The sequence below is a fragment of the Caloenas nicobarica genome, chromosome 2 (assembly GCF_036013445.1).
Source record: "Caloenas nicobarica isolate bCalNic1 chromosome 2, bCalNic1.hap1, whole genome shotgun sequence".
In the NCBI taxonomy this organism is placed as follows: Eukaryota; Metazoa; Chordata; class Aves; order Columbiformes; family Columbidae; genus Caloenas; species Caloenas nicobarica.
Genome location: NC_088246.1, coordinates 151,231,562 through 151,251,432, shown reverse-complemented (window position 1 = coordinate 151,251,432; position 19,871 = coordinate 151,231,562). Strand labels below are relative to the sequence as shown.

The following is a 19,871-nucleotide window of genomic DNA, read 5'->3' as shown; positions in this document are numbered from 1 at the left end:
CACAAATTCCATGGTTTTGAAGTACAAAGGTGCTTAGAACTAGAAAATGGACGCCCAAAAGTCTTTGTTTATTCCACGTTGAATTTAACTCTGTTAAAAAGCTGCATGATAAGTTGTATCTGTAGCAGTGATAAGCAAATAAGCCATTTTTAGTTTAATTTTGTTACCCTTAAATGTTTCTCATGTTAAGAAGCTGGCGTTTCAGAGCTTTCTCAGAATCATGGATGGTTTGCCTTAAGTAAAAATGAGTTTGTGTCTGCAAATCACACCTTCTGGTATGGACAAGTAAATAATTTTCTGAAATGTCTTTCTTTTGAAAGACTTTTTTTTTTTTTTGAGACCAGTTATCAGAGAATGAGTTTGTCTTTAGTTGCAATTCTATTGCAACTAAATAGGAAAGCTGATTTTATATATTGAAGTATTTAGTGAAAATAATAACTTTTTATCATTTTAGGTTTTCAACAAGTTGTTGAGTCTGGCCAGCACTGCTTCATCTCAGAAGTTCCAGTCACACATGTGGAGTCAGATGTTGGTTTCCACATCTGGGTTTTTGAAATCTATCTCAAATGTCTCTGGCAAAGACATTCAACCTTTAATAAAGCAGTGGGTGTATCCTTTTTATTCTTGGTCTGGATTGTTAATATGGAGAATGAGTTTTTTAATTGGCACCATTAAAGGAATGTGAAGAAAGGTATGAAATATTTTTACTTAAAACACTTAAGTACATTATCCTTTGAATTAGATATGTGAGCCACAGGTTCACACTCCTTTCATAGTCATTTAGCGTATGCTGACTTTTTTGTATGTTCTTCACTAGAAGGGATTTCATGATTTTAAGTTTTATTTTGAAAGAAGCACAAGAACTCTGCTGGAATGTAAGGCCAAATTATACTAAAGGGATTCCAGAGGACACTGCCCATAGAAATATGCTGAAGTCTGACATGGAAAATGCTATAGTCTGGTGCATTTTAAGATGTGATTTCCAGTAAATCACCATGAAATAAGTAACCTAAAGTGCAGATCAATAGTTTAAAATACACTAACGTGTAATAACTTAGTAGCTTGTTTTAATATTACAATTTCAGTTAAAATAAACCTCTGTGTCTTGATTCTTCAAGTTTCAGTGATATTAGTCAAGAAACAGAGTTTCTTATTTTGGATTGACATGAGGGTAAATTTTAATTTGCTCCATTTTACAGGTTAAATTGGTAGTTTTAATTAACATGACTGCAGGCTAGAATCGTATGTGACTGCAGCAAAACTATACTGTTCTAACAGAAAGCAAAAGTAGGTATTTATATTTAGACATTATTTATTTGAGCTGACTTAATAATTGAGTTCTTGCATCTCAATATCTAACACCAATGTATAAGTAATATTTATAGAGTAACATAAGCTAGTCTTTTATCTGCATCAAAAGTATTCATAAAGTATAAGTACACATTATTCTAATTTCCACACTTAGCTGTGCCAAGCCATTGAGGAAAATAAGGCTTCTATATGTACACATATTCACACTGCAGCTGTACCTACATGTCAGCATTATATATGGGCTGGGTGAATCTTAACTATTGTCTGTTCGGTAAGCACGGGAATCCTAATACTGGGATTTGGAGACTTCATCTTCTCTGGACTTTGGCCCTAAGGCTGATCCCATTAACTGGAACTTGGGTTTAATCTGATGGTTGCAACCTGCCTGCCACACTTCAAACACTGTTGCACCTATGATAGTAGATTTTCCACCTTGTCGGACCAGAACAAGTCTTAGTATTGTTTGGGAGGACTATCTTAGGCTGTTAATGAGTGCTGTGTTGATGCTGAGTTTAAACCTTGTGCTGAAGAAACCACTACAAATGCCTTAAGCTGTACCTGGTGACAGTCACAGACCTTTATGAACGCAGCCACTGTGAACAGAACCAGTCTGAAGTACTTGGCCAAATGACCGTATTTGGAGAGAAAAGTTAATAATGTGTATACAATAAGAAGCCTCTTTGAATCTGGAAGCTCCTCCCTTAAATATCAGGACATGAAAGAACAGGTTTTCCTTCCCTGCATTTGTCCTATATTGTCAGAGACTTGTTGGGACCATGCACTAGACTAAAATACATTATTCTAGTCTTTTAGTTTTACTATAAATAAAGTGTAGTAATGGCTGTCATACAAATAATGAATGACGAAGTTATTCACCGGAACAGTTGACTTGAAATCATTGCCTGGGATAAAAATGTGGAGTTAAACAATTACTTTTTATCAGACATATTGTATTCTGTCATGTATATGTGAACTCATATATAGACATATATACACACACAATGACCCAATTTGAAAAACTGCAATAAAATAATTGAGTTAAATGTAGTGTGGGTAGAAAACAGAAGTTAATGTCTCCATTTTCCCTGCAGTTTTATTTAACTGAAAGATATAGTAAAACAAATCATATTGAAATAACTGAAGTCTTACTCAACTACTTTCTCTGAGAGCATGCCAAGGACATTGAATGTGGTGGAGTCCGATATAGTTTTTCATAATTACTTTTTTCTCTCTATATAGTTTTCCATTGTAGTTCAGTTTTTCTCCATAAGATATATGATTGTAGAATAAGGAGCTATTTAAAGAAAAAAAAAATCTTAAAAAGTTCATGAACAAACGTAAGTGTTTTAGTTTCCTGATTTTCTTGGGATCGGAAGTTCTAGGAACAAACAAGCATAAAGCAAGTGTAAAGAATTAAAACGTTGAGAATTATATTTGTTTATACCTACTGCATTGTGCACTAGAATTCCTATACTGCTTATTAGGGATCAGAGTGGCGTGGTAAAATTTTATGGTAGCTTTGCATTTAATAGAAAACGGAATGTATTGGAATTGGAAATAAAACAAGACTACACGTCTCCTGGGACTCAGAAATACGTGGTAAGGTCAATTTTCCATATTTTACCCACATGTACAAGTATGATGTATGTATGATGTAAGCGTAATTTTAACGTTAACAACAAAATCTTGTGAACTTGAAGGGTCCTCTTAAAGTGACAGTGCAAGAACTTGATGGATCATTCAACCATACATTGCAGATTGAAGAGAACAGTCTTAAACATGATATACCTTGCCATTCTAAAAGCAGAAGGTAAGAACTGAAATACAAACGGCAAGTATTTTTAGTATGGATGTATAAAAACGTATAGTGCATTTGACAATAAATATATGCTTTTTAAAATTTTGTGTTTATCTTTTCGTAGTCTTACTGAATAAGATTTACCTGTGGTGTAAGGGGAGAAAATAGAATTTACTACTGTTTATGGACAGTAAGAAACCTTACATTTTATATGCAGTTTTTAATTATAAGTAATTTGATAGAAGTTTTATAAAGAGCTGATTTACATAGAACAAGTTGAATGACAGCTCTGATTAATCAAATTATTCAAAATGCCTTTGAATGGGAAAGACAAATTAGAGGGAAGAGAAATGTAGGCCAGAGGAGTGTACCGCAAGTGAAGATACATGAATGAAGCACTTGTATAGTTGTTCGCTAAACCTATGAGCAAGAACAGTAACATACTTCCCAAATAGATTCAGTTGCCTAATGCATTTAAAAACTATTTTGACCTCTTCTTCTCAAAATCGTGTGCTTATGTGCAATTGTAAAAATGATGGGAGTCAAGTTTAAAGCCATGCAAAGTATTGGTGATTATTATTCGAACAAAGCTGATGCACAGCTCAACTTCGTGAATATTTTTTTGCTGGAGAGAGTATTATTTTTCAGTATGGTGAAATACACAGAGAGTACTTTTGCAAGCCTAAGCTGCATTTATAGACATATCTTTGCTAGTATGGTAATTAATACCTATTTTGTTCTATTTTCTCTGTTTTAATAGAAATAAGAAGAAAAAGATCCCACTGATGAATGGAGAAGAGGTGGACATGGACCTTTCTGCCATGGAGTAAGTTAGCTTGTTGGAGTTTCTCAGTCTGAGACTGAGCCATGTTCTCTTTGTCTAAAGCACGCTGTTCTGGAGGATTTGATAGTCACGTTGTACTTCATTATATGACTAGCAAATTTTAAGATTATACTATGTTTCTTTGCCTTCTTTGAGACTTTTCTTCTATAGCTGGGAAAATCCTTGCCAAGTGTAAAATGTATGGGTTAACTACTATAATCAGGTGGGGTTTTTTTAAATCTTAGGCTTGATAACGTGATACAATAAATGACTTGATTCTTTCTTACACATTTCTAATGATATTGAAAGATATTTTTATTGGTAAAATACAAACAAGAATTTTGTTGTAACACAATAAGAGCAATTTTTCTTGGACCTTGATGAAGACCGTTTAACTGGCACTAACACAGACGAGTTCTTGAAATCTGTGGTTAATTACAAAATAATCCTTGTAGATTGAAAATAAGTGATGAAATGCTTAGTAATAAATTCATACTGGCATTAATTTCAGTTCCAACCGTTTAGCTCTTTGGAAGCAAATTCTTGCTCAATGTAAATACCCGCTTTACTGTCCTTGAGTCATAGCCAGTGGTGCTCTCAGAAATGCTGAAGGTGTTGGTACCTTGTTTATTTACTTCCCTCAGCCAGTAATCTGCTCTTGAAAACTAGTGGTGTCTCTTTGAAGAAGGATACACTGCTTGTCACCTTAAAAGTGTTGGAGATTCTTGTAAATTTAACCTCATCTTAAATATGATGAGAAATAATTTTATAAGAGAGATTTTCTTTGAGCAAGTTATTGTTACCTTTTCTATATGATAGTTGGCATATGAATAAATAATATTTTAATTGTATTTAAGAGCAATTAATGTAAATATTTGAGAGTAGTTCTGATCAGTTATGTTCAGATAGCTACACTGTTTCCCCAAAAATAAGACCTATCCCAAAAATAGCATGATTTTTCAGGATTTTTGAGGATACTCGAAATATAAGCCCTACTCCAAAAATAAGCTCTAGTTACAGTTCATTAAAAAAGTCAAATAGTGTCCAGGCAGCTATACATGTAAAAAAGTAATAAGTTTTGGAGCAAAAATTACTATAAGATCTTGTCTTATTTTGGGGGAAACAGGGTATTGCATTATACTGAGCTGAGACCTTAATGCTCTTTTTAGAACTACCTTTGAACTAGTATACAATTTTATGCAAGTCACTTATGTTTTGTTTATCTGCTGACCTTCTAATCTGCGATGCTGTTATTCTTTTGTCCCATTTGGAGTCCTCTGCTCCAAGCATATATGATAATGTCTGTTCTTTTCTATTCTTCTAAATCCTGTGTATGCACGCTTCTTTTCACCATCTGTTCTTCTCTAGCTACTATCTTGGCAATAATTCTAAAATGCATACAGAAATACACATCATGTTTATAATGATGCTCTTTTCATCATTCCAGATGCTCTCCTAATTCTATATCTGTATTTTGCTGTTATTAATTTTATATGGAAAATTTAGTAAGAGACTTTATTATATAGTTTGTGCTTGTTGCTCCCATCAATTACTTCTGCAGTCATGGTGCTCTGTGAATACTAAAGTATAAAACACTTCTTTGGGTGGAATACAACTGAGTAATTTTATCTGCAGGACTAAAAATTTAATCTTGTCTTTTGATTCCTTCACTTTTATCATCATTTGGCTTAGCAGTTCTGTGTGTTTGCATGGTTACCCTTGCCAGCTTTCAACAGCACAGCACGTGTGTGTTTGTAAAGCACTTTCACATCTATTGATAAAAAACAGTATATAAAATAATGGATATTTACCACCGGATTTTATTTGTTGGGGGTTTTTTTTGCTAGTTTTAAAAGTGCAGAATGTGATAAAGTGCTACTCACTTGTGAAAGTTATAGTGTCTGAGGAAGCAGAATTATTGAGTTTATACAGTAGTTTACCATGAACTAAGATCTCTAGGTTAAAGATACTAAAACTCGGTATTCACTTTGTGTTAGAGGTTTGGACAGATTGCCCTGGGAGGCTGTGGAATTGCCATCCTAAAGCAGGAGATTGGACTGGGTGACTTTCAAAAGTCCCCTCTTAGTTCGATTCTTTTATGGTTCTTTGAATCTAAGTACTTTAAAAATAACTTGTAACAAGTTAGAACATCTTTTTAATTTCTATAGTCTTGAAATGTTGTAAGCTATTAATGTTTTTCATGTCTGTCTTAGTGCTGATTCTCCTTTGCTCTGGATAAGAATAGACCCCGATATGTCAGTACTGAGGAAGGTAGAATTTGAACAATCTGATTTCATGTGGCAGTACCAGCTTCGATATGAGAGAGATGTGGTTGCACAAGAAGAAGCCATTCTGGCGCTGGAAAAGTTCCCTACTCCAGCATCACGGCTTGCGCTGACCGATATACTGGAACAGGAGCAGTGTTTCTACCGAGTGCGGATGCTGGCTTGCTTCTGCCTGGCAAAGGTGAGCTTGCCTGGGTGGGAATAAGGGAAGAAATCCGCTAGACGTTGACCCGTTTTCAAACATTTACAAAACTCATCACAGTTCTTAGACTGGCTTGACATTTAGCCTCTTAAAAGTGTTTGCCAAGTATTTTTAACATGACTGATTTGAAAGGAAAGCTGTATTATTTTAGTCTGTAAATGGAGACTGCAGAAGGCTTTAATAATTGTCAAAATTGAGATGTCAGACATGGAAACCACTAGGGATTTTTCCAGATTTCATTAAGTGGCAGAAATAAAAGACTTTTGTTTAATTTATTTCAAAGCCAAAATGTATTTTTTACTTTACTGGTAAGTTCCTTGGCCGGTCTGTGGTGCTGAAATTCATCTGTCTAATGTGAATTCAGATTGCTGCTCTATATTGTTTCAGATTGAATAGGAGCACAAAATAAACATCACATTTGTCTACAATTGAATATTAAAAAGTCAAATAATTCCCTTGAAAAGGGAAGATCTTTTTTCTTTAGACACAAAATTAGCATTAAGAATGAAAATTAGAGAAGCCTATAAAACAACTGGGTGAAAACACAGAAGAATAAAAATTTCTGAAACGGCATGTTACTGACATACTTTTATGGGCAGAAAGTCATACTTATTGACAATATGTAGAGTTTAGATTATTGGCACATAGCTTGCTTTTTGCTCTGTACCTGTTGAGAGTAATTCAGTACCTGTATAGAAATAAATCCCTTGGCCATATTTTGAATATCAAAATCTAATAAATGCTTGTTATGAAGTATTTTAATATTACGAAACACTGATGCGATGCTGCCAGTGTATGTGCTAGTGCTGGTGCTGCCAGTATCTGACTTAAAATATGCACGTTTCAAATTCACTTGGAATATTTAAAAGTGTATATTCCATAGGTAAATATTAAAAGAGCAGTTGTTAAAATGTTTAAATGCAATAGTTTTTTCTGTCTTTGCTTTGAATTCTTTGATTTTGAGTCACCATCTCTCGAGGTGTTTAAAAGACATATAGAGGAGGTTTCTTAGGGACATGGTTTAGTGCCTGGGTTAGGTTAACAGTTGGACTCAATGATCCTGAGGGTCTTTTCCAACAGAAATGATTCTATGATCTTAAGCCAGGTTTTTTTTATGCTATACTGATTGAAGGATGCAGAAATAGAGTGTACATGCTGTCTTTTTAAGTAGAAATAATGCAAGACAGACTACTTGCGCTATGGTCTGGAGAATGTGTATATACATTTAATTCAGAGTGTATAGTGTATCAGTAGAATAAATAGAAAACTTGGATTCTATGAGTATTTAAAGAGACATTCAAATGAGTCAGAACAAATTAGAAGACCAAAAAATACTGAAAATATGTTGATTGAACTGCTGTTGATTTAATTTGAAGGTACTGTTGTTCAGCTATAGATTTAGCAAAATGAAATGCTTAAAATAAGCAGAAGTTTTAAAACATTAACAAATTTACACCCCAATTTTAATGGAATAGTGAATATCTTGTAAATATAGTAACCTTTGATAATAATTTTGGGGGTTGGGTTTTGTTTTACACTGCTACATAAATTTCACATTTGCAGTTTCAAGTTCATCATCATAGTTTCTAAGCAGTCTTTGGAATTAAGCCTCCTCTGCATGAAGAGTCATTACATACCTTACAGAAGGAGCTACATCTGCATCTTTAGTTCGAAGACTTCAGTTATTGCAAACGGAACATCTAGTCTGACCACAGTATTTTCTCTCTCTAACTTCCCTTTGAAGCCTTAGTGGGAAAATGGTTTTTCAGTAATAAAGCACACATCGTCTGTAAAAGCAATGGTGAAATGGATTATTACCCATCTTCAGATAGCCCCATGCTTTTCTTTCTCTTATTGCATATATAATACCCTTTGAAATAAGCTGAATAATTTAGAAGGAAATCATCAAATTAATTTTATTCTGTATGAAACCAGATTTTTCCTTAGTTTGTGGTGGGTTTGCAACAATAGAAACTCCTGCTACATTGTAGGGTGCATTGGCCCCATTTGTTTGCACGTACTTTAAGGGTGATTTTTTTAGTCTTAGGGTGGCAGGGCAAACCTAAAGTCTAGGCTGAGGTTGCTGGCAGGGTAAATTTGGGAAGCTGATATTGCAAAAGCCTCTTCCATCACTGGCTTCTGTAGAGTCGGAAGACTTGGCTTAGTAAACACAGAATTTTCATCTAAAATATAAAATAGAAAATAATTAAGAGCAGCAGTTTGTCATGGAAAGATAATTAGTTGCAGACATCTTCCAAGTGGAACAATTTTCATTAAAATTACCTTTAATGTAGAGACGATATACTAGGGATGGCAGTGAAAGCTTAGCTAATATAAGATAATACATTGATGAAAATATGTATCTACCTGAAGGACAGTGTGTTCTTGGCTGGTATCCTTTTAGATTATGGGAAATGTGTATTTTTGTACAGCCAAACTAAACTTGCAGTGGTGATGTTAATACCATTTCTTTTCTCCCCTGATTATACAGATTGCAAATTCCATGGTAAGTACATGGACAGGACCACCAGCCATGAAATCACTCTTTACCCGAATGTTTTGTTGTAAGACTTGTCCAAACATTGTGAAGACCAACAACTTCATGAATTTTCAAAGCTACTTTCTGCAAAAGGTAATTTTTTTTTTTCACTGAAAGTTTTGAAATAAATGTCAAAATACAAAAATGTTCCTCTAGTTGACAGCTACAGGAACATGGATAACACAGTCCTGTTTACCCCTTCAAAAAAATCAAAAATAACTAGTTCGTTCTTATATGGCATCTGTTTGTTCCATCTTAGTCAAAAATCAGTTAACAAAATTTTAGTAATTTTTTTCTGAGTATCTGAAGTTAGCAGCTTCTTCAAAAGAATGAAGTACATGTGATAATTATTTGTAAATATTTGTGAGCTGGTTCTTAAATAGAATTTGCACAGTAACAAAACTACTCACCTTATCTTTAGGTGAATTCAGCAACTGTCTTCATTAATGACAATGATATCATACTGCAAATAAAATCTCATAAATCTTATCTTAAATTGGGGGGCTTTTTGGTTCAAGGCACTGCATAATCCTCCTTGCCCTCTCCTTTTCAACATCATGAATTGCTGCAGCTTCTTTTGATGTTAATGCAGGTTTTTTTTCACTGGGACCTATAGTTATTAGTTGTACAGTGAGTAACAAAATGAATTACAATTATTTTCTCTTAAGATTCACTTTATAATTATTTGATGACTGAGTTCTTATTTCACAGGGATTTGCTATTGTAAATTTGTTAATTGCTCATTTTCAGGATGTAGCTCTTTTTGGGATATAACTATCATTTTACTAATGTAAGAATGATGTTAGTATTAATTTTTTTACACAGACTATGCCTGTTGCCATGGCCCTTCTGAGAGATGTTCACAACCTCTGTCCTAAGGAGGTTTTAATGTTTATTTTGGATTTGATCAAGTATAACGATAACAGGAAGAATAAGGTAAAGAATGTGCTTATTTTAATATCTCCATTTTTTGTTGAAAAAAGTCTTAGTTAATATACCGCAGGATGTTTTATGCCACTAATGTAAATATCTAGCTAGGAGAGTTGATGAAAAGGTGATACACTAAACTAAACAGTGAATGTTACAGAATGTTCTGTAGCTGACATTTCTATGGCAGCATTTCTTGGATGTTTCAAAGCTCTTTGTGCTTGTTGACTTACTAAGGACCTGCCTGTCTCCGTTTGCACACGTACTTTTCTTGCGTTACTCCTTTTCATTCAAGAGAGCCATGTGTTTTGAGAAAATGTGCGTCAGGCTGACATGTAGCATGCAAAGTTAAACACTGATTTGTTGGGCTTTTTTTTCACCTTGAGAAGAGTATTTTGAAGAGCAAGGAAAGGAAATGATATTTTTTTAATTGATATACAGGATTCTGATTCTGGGTTCTGAATGTCAGCTCTAGCTTACAGAACTGGATTGTCTTCATTTGGTTAAATAACAGCTGAAACCCAGGTTAATATTCTTCCATCACTAAAATGAAGCTCCTGAGTTGGAAGTGTTGTCATCTGAAGTTCCTTCCCACACAGACCACCTCTGAAGGCTGACTAGATGACTTCTAAGATCCTGAGATGATAAAAATTCCATTTACCTAGCTACAAAGCAAGGCTACAACTGCTAGGAGCCTAACATAACCTTCCCAATTAAGTACCCAAAGTTAAGCCTCACTTTTTTGCATGTAGAAACACATACTGCAACAAGACACTTGCTGCAAGATTACTGGAATAAGAAGATGATAGAGGGTGGAGGGTTAGACACGTGGGTGCAAGCCCTAGCGCTGACAGAATGTGGTCAGTTGTGGTAATATCCCCCCATTGCCAAAGGAGATGCTTTGTGCTGCTTATTAAATTAACCAACAAATGCAACAGCCAGCACAATGGAAGGGGTGAAACTCTGAGCCCAGGTAAAAGGAGCAAATGAAGAAGTGAGATTTTCTTCACTGAGCAGCAGTGAGCCCATTTGTTCGCTTCAGAAGCTTGTAAAGTTGCTATCTAGATAAACTGATTTTCTGAGGTGCTAAACACCCATTAACCTTGGTACTCAATATAGAAACAGGCAAGTAGTTCTAGGTGCTCACATTTAGAAATAATTGCTTGTATTTTCTGTATCTGGAAAATGTTCAACGCCTGTTTTTTCTGTTTTTATAAAACAATGTATTAGTGTTAATATATTTGTATTACTATTAATGTGTTCATATTACAGAGTGAAGATTAACAATTGATAGTATGTCTACTTGTTCAGTCACTCTCAAATCCATTTTCAGAACAAATTTATTCCTGTTTTGCTTTCTCATGCTGTTTTTCACATGGTTTTTGTTTTAAAATCTTGTTCTGTAACAGCGTTTCAATATTTCCTAGCTTTTAAAGAATATACATTGTTATATTTGCTTGTGTTTAAGTGCTGTTTTTATCTAGTTTTCAGACAACTACTATCGTGCTGAGCTGATTGATGCCCTAGCCAACTCTGTAACTCCTGCAGTCAGTGTGAACAATGAAGTTCGAACATTGGATAACTTAAATCCTGATGTTCGACTTATTCTTGAGGAAATTACCCGTTTCCTAAATATGGAGAAGCTTCTTCCCAGTTACAGGCATACCATTACAGTCAGGTGTGGTTTAATAATTGTACATGTGAAGAGAACAGACAAATTACTGCTATTGTTTTGATGTACCCTTCTGTAGTTAGTATTTGAGATTTTGGCTTCTGTGTCTTAAATGTCAAATCCCTTCCAGTTTCCAAAAGCTGTACTGATTGCTTTCATTTTCAACATTAATTTATATCAATGTAGACTTTTAATAGCAGACACAAGTTGATCGTGCTCGTGCCTCTTTAAGAAGAGCGTTTATGAAAGTTTTGCAAAAGGTAGCCTCGTAACAGTATCTGTAGAGTGCGCAACATAGTCTGAGCTGTGTTTTCCCTCTGAATTATTATAGTTCTACTGAAATCAAACAATGGATTTGACACAGTGGGGAATTTTGTTTGTGTTTCTGCCTAATTCAGTTAATGAGAGCTATGTGTTCATACTGTGAAAGTAATTGTAACATGTTAATTTGGGTAATATAATTCTAGAAAAATTGCACTACTTGATTTTGAAGAAAGAAATTGTCTTGGTTTTGGCTGACGTCCCATAAACCTAATGTGAATTTTCTCTTTCTTTCACTTCTAGCTGTTTAAAAGCGATTCGAGTGCTTCAGAAGAATGGTCATGTCCCAAGTGATCCTGCTCTCTTCAAGTCATATGCAGAATATGGGCACTTCATAGATGTCCGGATAGCAGCATTGGAGGCTGTTGTTGATTACACAAAAGGTACTTTATTCAAGTATTTTGACACATTGTAACACTTGTGATATAGTAGAAAAACTTAATAGTTAACCTCATTAATATAAGTTTGAAGTAATGTCCACCAGAAGAGCTTGTGTGATGACAGATGCATTGATAAGAAGCTGAGATTTCTATTAGTGCTTTGTCCCAGAGAATGCAAGTTCTGTGAAGATGTGGTGGGTGTTGTTTATCAGTGTCTTGGAAATGGAATCAGATAACCAAGTTTTGAAATGACGACTAGACAGCATGATGAGTGGTGGTAAGGGGTTTTGGTAATTTCTTTTTTAACAGTTCATTTTCAGTGATTTTGATTAGTTATGTTCTGACATAATTGCTAGTCAAAATTCTTGGATTTCTTTACCTTCTTGCTAATCTCTTTATTTTGCTTTTTGCATGCCTATTATGGTTATAAATTTTGGAAATGTAGAGTATTTTAATGATTATTGGTTGATTCTGCTTTGCCATTCCTTACACATAGCTTATGTTTGTGAGATATTTCCATTCTTTTAATATTGCCTTTATCTTAGTTGACTGTTGCAGGTCCTTGAAAACAACGCTGGGTAGCTTTTTTAAGTGCCATTTGAAGTTGAAATTCAATGCTGACAGGTTTTCTAGAGGCAGTTAGAAATTATAGCTTTAATAATTTGTATGAAATGAATTTAGTACTACATTAGCCTGTTTATTTGGGTTAGTGTTTCTTGGTTCAGCAGACTTGTGACAGTTCTTGTGTTTGAAGGTTTGTCCCTATCAAAGTGGCCAAATCCTTCAGTTCTTCCTCTGTGAACAGACTGGTGATTCTGGGCTTCTGATTATTCTGCCTCAGATTTCATGTTTTCATTTTCAGGGTAATGGAGAGTTTCTTTTTTTTCTTTTTGCATGAATTATTGTTTTCTCTCTTTTTTTTTTTTTTTTTAATAAGGGCTTTATTACTTCAATCTTACTGCTGTCGTTTGGTCCAAAGGTTTCTCCAACTAGATAGACAATGGGAAGTTTTAAGGCAATTGGATTGTTTGAGTGAACTCATCTGGCGGGATTCAGACATACCCTTGCAGACTGAAACCAGCCTGTCATGCAGAAAAACTAGTAACTTCAAGGGAGGGTGAGCACTGGGCTGTGCTCTCGGGCTCAGACCTCAGTGTTGTGAGTCACCAGGCATTCTGGATCCGTAACCCACTGCACATGTATGATTTGGTGACCCTGTGAGTGATACCCAGCTAGAATTCAGAACTCTACTGGTGCTGTGCATCTCTGTTAGGTTACTTGATTTGTTCCTCCCTTCATAGAGTGTTAGTGGAAAGATTTGCTGGAGAATGGAAAGCTTACTCATCATCCTGCTTCCTTTAGAATAATCTCCTCACTAATTCATCCCACCCTTTGGAAATACAAACTGATAGAAATAATGTTTTCTCATTAAATTCTTGACCTTGTATGGATGGTGTTCATATTTAATAACTGATTTGGATAAGAAACTGTTTGTACTGCAAAGTAATATAGTACATGTTCAAAACAGCTGATCAAATGGGTTGCTATATAAGCAAGATAGGGTAAGTTGCTCAGAATACTCTACAGGAAGGTAAAACTTGAATGGTAAAAGGTAGTAGAAAGATTACTTGAAGAATTCAGTGATTGAGCTGAATGTAATTTTTGACTGAGCTCACTGTGAGATCTGGAAATGGTGGATTAGAGTGTTACTGCCTTGCCCCTTGCAAATGACTTTTTCTCTGATGCAGAGGTAGCAGATGCAAGTATCTGTCTGCTATAAAGTCACTATAATTCACAACCCAGCCTACTGTCTAACTGGTCATCAGCATCATTTCTCAAATACAGCCTTCAGCACTGATCACATTAGCTTCTGCTACTGCTCTAAGACTGGTAAGTTTTTGGTGGAGGGGTAATTGCAGGAGCTCAGTGTGCTGACTGACTTCTGCTGCTGCCCATAGAGAAGTCCGCAGCGCTTGTCTCACAGAGCCCTAAACCTGGCTTTGGAAGGAGAAAAGATTGGCCATCTATTGCCAAGAGGTCTGATTCTCATTCCTGGTTACCTGATTTCCAGTTCATACTGGATGTAAACCAGCAGCTATCAAATGCCTGTGGCTTGTGCCAAAGCTGTTTTTTTAACCGTTCTTGTAAAGGAAGCTGACAGATTTTGTAATTTCCATAAAAAGGAAAGTCTGTATTTTCCTGGGCAGTGTGGAGCTCCCATGTTTTTCTATCAACTCTCAGGGTAAGAATAGCACTCCCTTTTTTTAAGTTACTTTAAAAGAGATGATTTCTCTGTGGTACTGAATAAGTTGTTTTCTTTGCTGGTAATAGTAAGGCCTTTTTTGAGACACGGTAACTCTGTAAAATGCTTGAGGCAGCATATAAGGACTTGGACAGTTGATCTAAACTGGCTTGAAGTGAGCAGAGTTTATTAGCTTTTTAAAGTTAGCTTCTGATACTTATGTGACTATAAGTAGTTATATGTATACAACAAAGCAGTTACATATTCGTAAGAGATAACAACAGACTATTCTAAATAAATATCCATGATTATCCGATCTCACAATGTTAAAGTTTAGTGTCTCAGAGATGCTCTGTTGTAATTGGGAAGTGGTATACCATGTCTTGTAATTTGAAAAAAATTCAAGAGGACTTTTACTTCAGAAAGCAATCACTTGTTTTTATATCTACCAGAAATATGAAAATCTACACATCTTTCTTTTCCCGCAGTCTTCTAGACAAACTGGCAAGATACAGACAGGATGGGTGGTCTATGAGATGGGTGGGAAATTGGGTCATGGGCTGCACTCAGAGGGTGGCAATCAATGGTTTTTACTTGGGCTGGCAGCCTGGCACAAGTGGGATTCTTCAGGGAACATCTTCATACATGACCTGGATGACAACATTGAAAGCAGCCTCACCAAGTTTGCTGATGACATGAAAGTAGTTGGTGAGGTGGACACATCAGAAGAGAGAGCCGTCTTAGAGAGACCTGCACAGGCTGGAAGAGTGTGCAGGCAAGAACTGTGTGAAGTTTAATGAGGACAGGTGCAAGGTCCTGCATCTGGGAAGGAGTAACCACAGAGCCCAGTACAGGCTGGATCTGTGTGGCTGGGGAGCAGTGTTGCTGAAAGGCACCTGGGAGTCCTGGTGGACAACAAGCTGACCATGAGCCAGTAGTGCACCCTGCAGGAATGGAGGCAAATAGGATCCTGGGCTGCATCTGCAGGGACATGACTACCAGAGAGGGGGACACGATCGTCCTACTCAACGCTTGTCAGGTTGTACCTGGAGTACTGTGTCCAGTTCTGGCCCCCACAACCCAAGAAAGACATGGACAGACTGGAGAGGGTCCAAAGGAGGGCACAAAGATGATCAGAGAGCTGGAGAACCTGCCCTGTGAGGGAAGACTGAAGGAGTTAGATATTTTCTCCCTGGAGAAGAGAAGGCTTGTGGGGACCTCATTGCAATATTCCAGTACTTAAAGGGAAGCTACAAAGAAGATGGGGAGGGTCTCTCTTCACAATTAGCCACATAGAGAGGATAAGCAGCAACAGGTACAGTTTGCACCTGGAGAAGTTTCATCTTGATATAAGAAATAAATTTTTTACAGTGAGAACAATCATTCACTGGAACAACCTGTCCATGGACGTGGTGGAGTATCCGTCACTGGAGATTTTTAAGATGCAATTGAACAGACAGCTACCTAATCTCGTCTGGACTCCCTTTCTCATGAAAGGCTGGACCAGATGATCTTTTGAGGTCCCTTCTGAACTGGGCTGGTTTATGCTTCTATGATTGTTCTGGCTTTGTTCTGCCCAAGGTCGGGTTTAATTTGTCATTGCTCCCCAAAATGTTTCATCGTTGCTGTATAAATTTGAAGAGCAGGTTAAGTGCATTAGTAGCAAAGCTTCGGAAGTCTAGCAGGCCTAGTTTACGCTACAAGGCAAATAGCAGGGAAGACTTACTTTACATAAAGCACAAATATGTTTAAGAAGAAAAACTGATTTTTTTTAACCACAAAAGTATGTTTCTTCGTTCTGTTATCCAGTACTATCAGCCTAAACGATTCATCTCCTAGATTTCTAATTTTCTAATCGAAAACCATTTTTAAATCCCTTTTGTTAGCAGCTGAAATAATTGCGACTTGCTTATGATTGTGACTATGTGTGTGTTCACCATGGTTTTAGTATTTTTGCTGCGTAATTATACAATATTCTTTTTCTTCCATGCAAAACCAGTGTTGTATTTAGTGTTCTAACTGCCTTCTGTCCCAAGCAAGGTAGCTGCCAGGAAAAGCCGCTGTGCATGGTGTTGAGCACAGGCAGTCACTAATCCCTTAGAAGTATGTTTTAGGCATAGCTTTTCAAAGATTTCTCCAGTTTTTAAGGCAAATCTGAGATTGCAGTTTTGGTCTGTACGGATAGAAATTTGCTCTGGCACCATCCAGAACTGTGTAGCTGTGCTCTAAATGGTGCAGCTCAGTTCGGTGCCTCACCAGTGTAACCAGTTCTGGTTTGGTTGGATTGTAGGAAGAGCAGAACTGACTTGCAAGTGGCCTGCAGAAGACTATCCAGCCATCTTCTAAACAATACTATAATTTAGTTTTAATTGCTTGGCTGCTTCCTCCCAGCCCAGGAAGAGATCTTATGTTCTAGTTGTCCAAAGCATTTAAAGAACTTCTATTAGAAATGAAGTGCTCATTCTCATAATATAATTGAAATAATCACCTTCTCCTTTAAAAGAAACTTACCCTAGTGAATAACAAGGAAATGATTGGTATTAGAATTGACTGGGCTTCAGAAGTTGTATTTAAAAATTGTTGGCTGAAAACTGACTGAGCTCAGAAAGAAAAGTTGAACTGAAATATTGAGAACTGAAAATACAGTAGGCATGGGGAAAAAAAATACATCGCTAGGAGCACAAAATGGAAAGCAAGAGAAATGTTTCTGGAGCTGTCTATACAGGAATGATTAGTACACCCCAAATTCTGATGTAATGCAAAGCCTAAGCAAGTTCTTCATTGTTTTGAGGAAATGGGAAGAGAATACTGCTGCAAAATCTTACAATTATGCACCTGAGAAAAATACTTCATAAAAATTCTTTCGTTTTTTCTGTACTTAGCGATCATGATACCCTGTATTGTTTCCTATTTTGCAATGCTACTCTGACAGTCAGAATTTTGTAATGAAATTTAAATTTTAAACTAACAAGCTGATTTTCTTTCCAGCAGTGTCAGGCAGCAATTTTCTAGCAGCATGTGCTGATAACTTTCAAAATACATTTTAATTTCAAAGTATACTCATTTTAAAAACTAAGGATAATAATCTTTCATGGATTCCTGTGTATGAGAATTGTATATTCTCTGTTCCCTATAGAAAATATTATACTTCTGATTGTTGAAAGGATACTGGAATGTGTTCGTTTTAGGAAGCACACAATATCAGGATAATCATTTACTCTGTGACCATCTCAATCAACTCTCATGGATGGCTGAGTTCCCACTAATCGTCTAGTTGGTGGTTATTGAACAATTGGGGCATGAAGGAGTTTCATGCCCATTTCTTTTTCGGTGTAAAGTAGACCACCTTTTACTTTGAATTTGCACTATAATTAATGAAATTTTGCTTTGGTTGCAGTGTTTCAAGCTCTTTGGGTGCTAATTCAGGAACTCGTGATTGTCTTGATCAAAATCCCGCCAGTGTATATATATTTATAGGCATTTTATTTTATTTTTCTTCACAGTTGATAGGAGCTATGAAGAACTACAGTGGCTGCTTACTATGGTTCAGAATGATCCTGTACCCTACATAAGGTTAGTGAGCGAATAAAGAGCCAGTATTTTTACTAATGCTGGAACTGCTAAGTAAATTCTTGGCCTGGAATTCATGGAATAGATCAAGTGCTTAACTGCTTAAAACGTCTTCATAAACCTGCTTTTTTTCTGCTTGTTGTTTTATATATTATGAATTGAAACGTGTTTTGATGTTTCAACAGTTCACATCCCCCAAATTAATATACTCTGTTCTTATTCTTCATTATATTATTTTTGTCTTTTATGTTCTCTGAAGTTAGAGGTCATTTTCTGATCATAAATAAAGTATATAAATCTGACATTGCATACATCAAAAGATGTTGTGATATTTAGAGAAGACAAAGGTTGAAACATAGCGCACACAATGTTTTGCCAGCAAGGAGTGTAAAGCAATTGTTTGACTGTAGATGGGGTAAAAGGATAACGGGAAAATACGGTGTAATTTCTAGTATTGCCTGTTTCAACTTTGTTTTCACCAATGAGTGATTGGATATTTTAGCACATTCATTATATTAATAAATTGTTGAACACTGAGGTTCATAATGATTGTTTTTCCCTAACACTTTGTACTTATGGCCACCATTTAAATTCAAAGATTAATTTTAGTTTTACTCTCTGTAGGTGATTTCTTACGAAGATCATAGTTGCAAGATTGTTCTCTCTTTTATTTCTCTCATTCTTGTTAATGAAAGTAGACACAGTTAGACTCACTAGAGGAGGCCTAGCTTCAGTCTAGGAAGGAGAATTAATTTGATTTGTATCTTTTTAAAGAAGAGTTTAAATTTTGTATTGGGTGCTATATGTAAGCCTCTTCTAAAAGAAAAAGAAAAAATCCGTAAGAATTTTCTTGTTCCAAATGTGCCAGACAGCAATGGGAAAGCTGGCTAAACATGGAAAATAGTTAAAATAATAAGTAATGGAACAAATAATTATTCATAAAATGTTTTCAAGGCCAGGTTTAAAGAAAGGAAGTGGGGAAAATGTATGTACTTTCAGCTCAGTGTGTAAATATTGTAAGTAAACATGGTAAGTGAAGAATTTTTGTACACCAGTGGAACTGAAGAGGTGACAGTGTTCCTTTCCAGAAGGATGTGCAAGTCACTGGTTTTATTCCTTTCATTTTGTATCAGTCATAAACATTAAAAGATTTATTGGTGTCAGTATGTTAGGAGTTTATTTGCCAGTGTTTCTCTGTCTTTGTAATTATCAAATCAGTGTGCAAAAAATATTGTTACTGAAGAGAAGAACGTAATGTAGTTTAAAACTTTGTACCTGTTAAAAGTGATGTCTAGTAACATCCTTCTGCTTTGCACCTTACTTCTTATTTTGAAGTTATATTCCAGATGGTAAATCTGTGTCTATGCATAGTATGGACAAAAAGAAGAGCTAAAAGCATAAGACATTGGTTAAAATTCTGGAAGAAATCCTGTATTTGAAGAAATTTGTAAGAATATTGCAAACTGAACAGACTTTATATTCATAGTGTGTTCATTTGGATTTAATAAAGATTTATTTTTTTTTCCTGTTTCTTTTTTAGGCACAAGATTCTGGATATGCTGACTAAGAATCCACCGTTTACCAAGAACATGGAGTCCCCTTTATGTAACGAAGCTTTGGTAGATCAGCTTTGGAAACTGATGAATTCAGGTTGGTTTTTTTGTTTGGTTGCTGTTTAATTGTTTTGTTGGTTTTTTATTGTAAGCTTTTTGAGAAAAATGTGAAAGACTTGCTTCAGAATATGCCAGGAGCTCTCTTAGTTTTGACAGTTAAAATTTGAAAATTCATTCTCGGAAGTTCG

The 19,871-nt window shown here is 35.7% G+C and overlaps 1 protein-coding gene across 2 annotated transcripts in view; it reads left to right on the top strand.

Annotated features, from left to right (window-relative positions):
• The window catches only part of TAF2 (TATA-box binding protein associated factor 2), a 61,516-nt gene that overhangs the window by 24,126 nt on the left and 17,519 nt on the right, over positions 1-19,871 (top strand). For both annotated transcript variants that reach the window (XM_065628634.1, XM_065628633.1), the window contains exons 12-22: positions 455-609; positions 2,796-2,910; positions 3,012-3,121; positions 3,870-3,935; positions 6,146-6,398; positions 8,911-9,051; positions 9,784-9,894; positions 11,370-11,563; positions 12,122-12,261; positions 18,004-18,073; positions 19,611-19,720. In XM_065628634.1, coding sequence (XP_065484706.1) covers positions 455-609; positions 2,796-2,910; positions 3,012-3,121; positions 3,870-3,935; positions 6,146-6,398; positions 8,911-9,051; positions 9,784-9,894; positions 11,370-11,563; positions 12,122-12,261; positions 18,004-18,073; positions 19,611-19,720 — 1,465 coding nt within the window. The remainder of the gene's footprint in view (positions 1-454; positions 610-2,795; positions 2,911-3,011; positions 3,122-3,869; positions 3,936-6,145; positions 6,399-8,910; positions 9,052-9,783; positions 9,895-11,369; positions 11,564-12,121; positions 12,262-18,003; positions 18,074-19,610; positions 19,721-19,871) is intronic.